The sequence below is a fragment of the Gastrolobium bilobum genome, unplaced genomic scaffold (genome assembly GCF_033153095.1).
Source record: "Gastrolobium bilobum isolate Gb01-03AN ecotype WA unplaced genomic scaffold, APGP_CSIRO_Gbil_v1 utg12574, whole genome shotgun sequence".
Classification (NCBI taxonomy): Eukaryota; Viridiplantae; Streptophyta; class Magnoliopsida; order Fabales; family Fabaceae; genus Gastrolobium; species Gastrolobium bilobum.
In genome coordinates this window covers 28,085-31,889 of record NW_026898098.1, presented here as the reverse complement: position 1 = coordinate 31,889, position 3,805 = coordinate 28,085, and the positions used below count along the sequence as shown (strand labels likewise).

Below are 3,805 nucleotides of genomic sequence, written 5' to 3'. Positions count from 1 at the left end.
CTGAAGATTAAGCAAAGGTTATAAAGGTTGAATGGCCTAAGAAATGAAGGTGGTCTGAGTTAATAGTGATTGTGGGGGAAGGGGAGAGAGACAAGAGCCTGCCACTGCTTAAACCTTAAATAAAAAGCAACAGTAGAACCAATGCTGTCTACTTGCCACTCAAGTACAGAAGTCTGCGCTGTACTTCAACAAAACTGAAGCTATGTACATAAGAATATGGCTCCAGAATATGAGTTCAACATGGTTGTCCAATATCAAAGAAAAAAATTTGTCTTTTATCTAGGACCATTACCAGTTAGAATTGAAACGGAGATAGGTTTCCAATGGTGATGATGAGGAGATAACAACTTTATACTGAATATTTGAATCAGACCAAACAAGTTAATATCACATTTCTTTCTCAGTCTTTAGAAAACACAACAAAGGTTAGAAAGAAATTCACAGTACACTGACATTATTGACCAGACTATCAAATAATTTAATCAAATTAGAACCACATTTTTTACCTTAGCTGTCTCATTTTGATTTATGATCCTTCTATCATGACCAGGTGAACATCACCTTAGTTTTCAATTTTAACTTGAAGCAACTAAATTTTTTTCCTACTCAAAAATTGAGAGGTAAATTTGGTTTCAACAATCATCCAAATAACAGTCAATGTTAGAAGATTCTCTGAATATTTTCAGTGTAGGATCAAGTAGCCTTTTCTTTCAAAGAATAACTCCCTTCTGAGTAAAATGAAAAGTAAAAGAAAAGGAAGGAAAGAAAGAAAGAAATGATATGATATGAAATGAAATAACTTTCCTTGAACATTAGAAAAAAGCGGCACACAAAATTGCAGAAGGATTTTTTACAATAAACACCGCTATCAGTTTCTTTTTTTCCCCACAACTGATTTCTAATTTAATCACAACCCTAATAGGATCTATGCACATTACACCATATAATTCTTTCCAAAGGAAAAAAAAGAAAACAAAATTTAGAAAAGGAAAAGAAGAAACCATCTTTTCAGACAAACAAACAATCTTTCATCTCTGATCTTGAAATCCAGTGCTCTTCCTTCCAGCTATATTTAGCGAAAGACCTGCACACCACATTCAATTTATAAATCAAAACCATAAAATAAATGAGAATTGAAATACATCCAGTCAATGTTTGGCAGTCTAGAAAGTGATTATGGATGAGATGAAAATTGCAAGCTTATGTTTTTCCATTGTAAATTCTATTGAAAGCCAATAATTAAAAGGTTGAAAGAAATTCAGGACAAGTCATCAAGAAATAACAGCTATATAGACACACACACACACACACAGAGAGAGAGAGAGTACCTTGAGATCTACAAACTGGGGGATCTTCAAAGAGAGACAGAGAGAGTTGTTTATGGGCAATACCAATATCAATGAGAATGAGACCTGATGATGGATCATTCACAATGATATCCTTCACAGGTAGCCATAGGAAAAGCTCTTCCTGAGATAGACCCTCCAACCCTTTTAGCTGACCAAAACTGAGGTTAGCACGGACCACAGTTTCAAACAACACTCTTGTTTCATATTTGGCCATGCAAGGACCATCAAGGTTCACCTCCAAACGACCCCTTTGGTCCAAATTGTATGACTTTACACTCTCCGGGAAGAGCCCAGCTGGTAGGCCATGGCTGCGGAGGACCTCATGAATAGAAGAACGTGCAGCACTCGCTGTGAGAGTAAGAACAACAACAACAACAACAAGAAACATGGCTTCAAAATATCTTGGTGCCATAGACATGTTGAGAAGGATTGAAGGAGGAAGCTAATGAAGTAGCTTTTGAGTTTTGGGCACAGCAGATAAAGGTGTTTGGTGCTTGAGGTTTTAACAGGGTTTTTAAGGTATCATAGTTTATGAACACTATGATTGGAAGTGGGAGCCAGACAGGACATTTGATTGAATTTCTAGGTTTCCTTGTTGGCATTACATGGATAGTTTATGTGAAATGAACAAACTACCCTTGCGTTACAATCTATGAATGAGGAAATGTAACGAGGAAGCAGGGCAAAATTTGAGATCCCAAGTTGGAAATGGAATAAAGTTAACGTTACATTTTAATCAATTATATTAATGAAAATTAGTAGGTGGTGACACTGATGATGGATATAAAACTATATAATAAAGAATAAATGATGATTTTGGATGAATACAACTTTGCCTTTACGATTTCTGATACTTTTTTTTTTCTCTAGCGATAACTTTGTACGTAAGTCGTAAACATAACATGGATTTGAAAATCTTTCACTCGTCTTTTGGCGCTTTGGCCTTGATCTGCGCTTGCAGGTGGGGCCATATACACCTTTTTCCTCTCTCTTTTACTCATAATTGTTCTATTTTCTTCGTCATCTTTTTACTATAGTATCGAGTATCGAGTATCAAGTATCAAATATCATGGCCAAACCAAAGTCATGCTATGTCGAATGTTCTAGAAAACAATTATTTTGATAATTTTTTTCCTTTTATTAATTTAGCTAAGAAGAATTTAAGCAAAGATTAAAAGTGGAGGATGTGGATCCATTGTAAACACATTAATGATACATAAAACATGCGTGCTAGAATTTGCGCACACGCATTTATTAAAAACATTTCGGTCGTGAATTTCGTTGATCAAATTGTGCTGGGAGTAAAAGTAGCTATGGGAATCACTGGATACGAAAATTTTGTCCATGGTGTAGTTAATTTAGTTTTGAAGGCTATTAATTATTTCTATAAACTTTTTTTTTCTTTTCTTTTTTGAGGAGTGGGGAAGGGGAGTACTTCTTCAACTTTGAGCTCTAAACTTTTCAAAAAAAATTTGTGGACACGGACACGCTCGGACACGCGTTCGACACGCAGTCAACATTTGAGGATACACGGTTAATTTTCGGACACGTTTTTTCGACACGTAGTCAACTTTTTCCGACACGCGGTCAACGCTCGGATACATTTTTTTTTTAATCTTAATTTTATTTTGTTAACTAAATATAAAGAAATAATTTATAAATTAATTTTTTTCTGTTATGAAATTTGACATGAAAAATTAACAAAGTACGAAAAATTATTTATATTTATATTTATGTTACGAAATTTAAATATTTGATTGGTTATATGACTTATTATGACTCTTATATGTATTAAATATAAATTACATTATATATATTAAAAATTTTATTTAATATCAAAACGTGTCCCAACGTGTCGAAATATGACATTTTTTAGAATTAACGTGTCGGCATGTCGTGTCGTATCGTGTCCCGTTAGAGGTGGCAAAGTGGGCGGCTCGCCCCGCCTCGCCCCACCCTGCCAAAAAATGAGTCAGCCCGGCCCGGCCCGCTTTTGAATGTGGGCTGAAAAATTGAGCCCGACCCGCCCCGTTTGGCGGGTTGGCCCGCCAGCCCGAGCCTATTTTACACTGACCCGCCTCGGCCCGTATAATATCCCTAACCTAATTAATTAGTAAATTACAAGTAATTAAATAATTAAGCATGTTTTAGTGAGTAAAATTAAGTATAAGGCTTAATGAAATGAATCTGAGTCACTTTGGAGTTAAAAAGTGTACTCAGTGAAAATTAAGGAGTATAAATGGGTACTGGCAAAAGTGCCCAAAATATAAAAATAAAGTTGTAAATATTCCTAGAATAATATTCCAGACTTTTGGGTAAAGTTTGGTAATTAATGGAGTTGAATAGATAGACGAACCAATACCCGCTTAAAGCCACTTAACATAAGTTAAGTGACCAAAGCAACAAAAGAAACCCAATTGTCCCTCCCATTCCCGTCGCCAGAAAGAAGAAGAAGG

At 35.4% G+C, this 3,805-nt stretch overlaps 1 protein-coding gene across 1 annotated transcript; it reads right to left on the bottom strand.

The window, feature by feature from the left end:
- Nucleotides 1–966: 966 nt before the first annotated feature.
- LOC133312838 (uncharacterized) lies at nt 967–1,761 on the bottom strand. Its single transcript, XM_061514115.1, has 2 exons — nt 1,329–1,761; nt 967–1,084 (listed from the first exon to the last, which is right to left on the bottom strand). The coding sequence occupies exons 1-2, from the start codon at nt 1,759–1,761 to the stop codon at nt 1,029–1,031; spliced, it is 489 nt and encodes a 162-aa protein (XP_061370099.1). The 3' UTR covers nt 967–1,028.
- Nucleotides 1,762–3,805: the final 2,044 nt, after the last annotated feature.

Excerpts from the sequence above, each read along its gene's own strand:
- LOC133312838 (XM_061514115.1), bottom strand. The coding sequence starts at position 1,761 with ATGGCACCAAGATATTTTGAAGCCATGTTTCTTGTTGTTGTTGTTGTT. Across the intron at positions 1,085-1,328 it reads CCCAGTTTGTAGATCTCAAG|GTCTTTCGCTAAATATAGCT; the intron begins GTACTCTCTCTC and ends TGTGGTGTGCAG.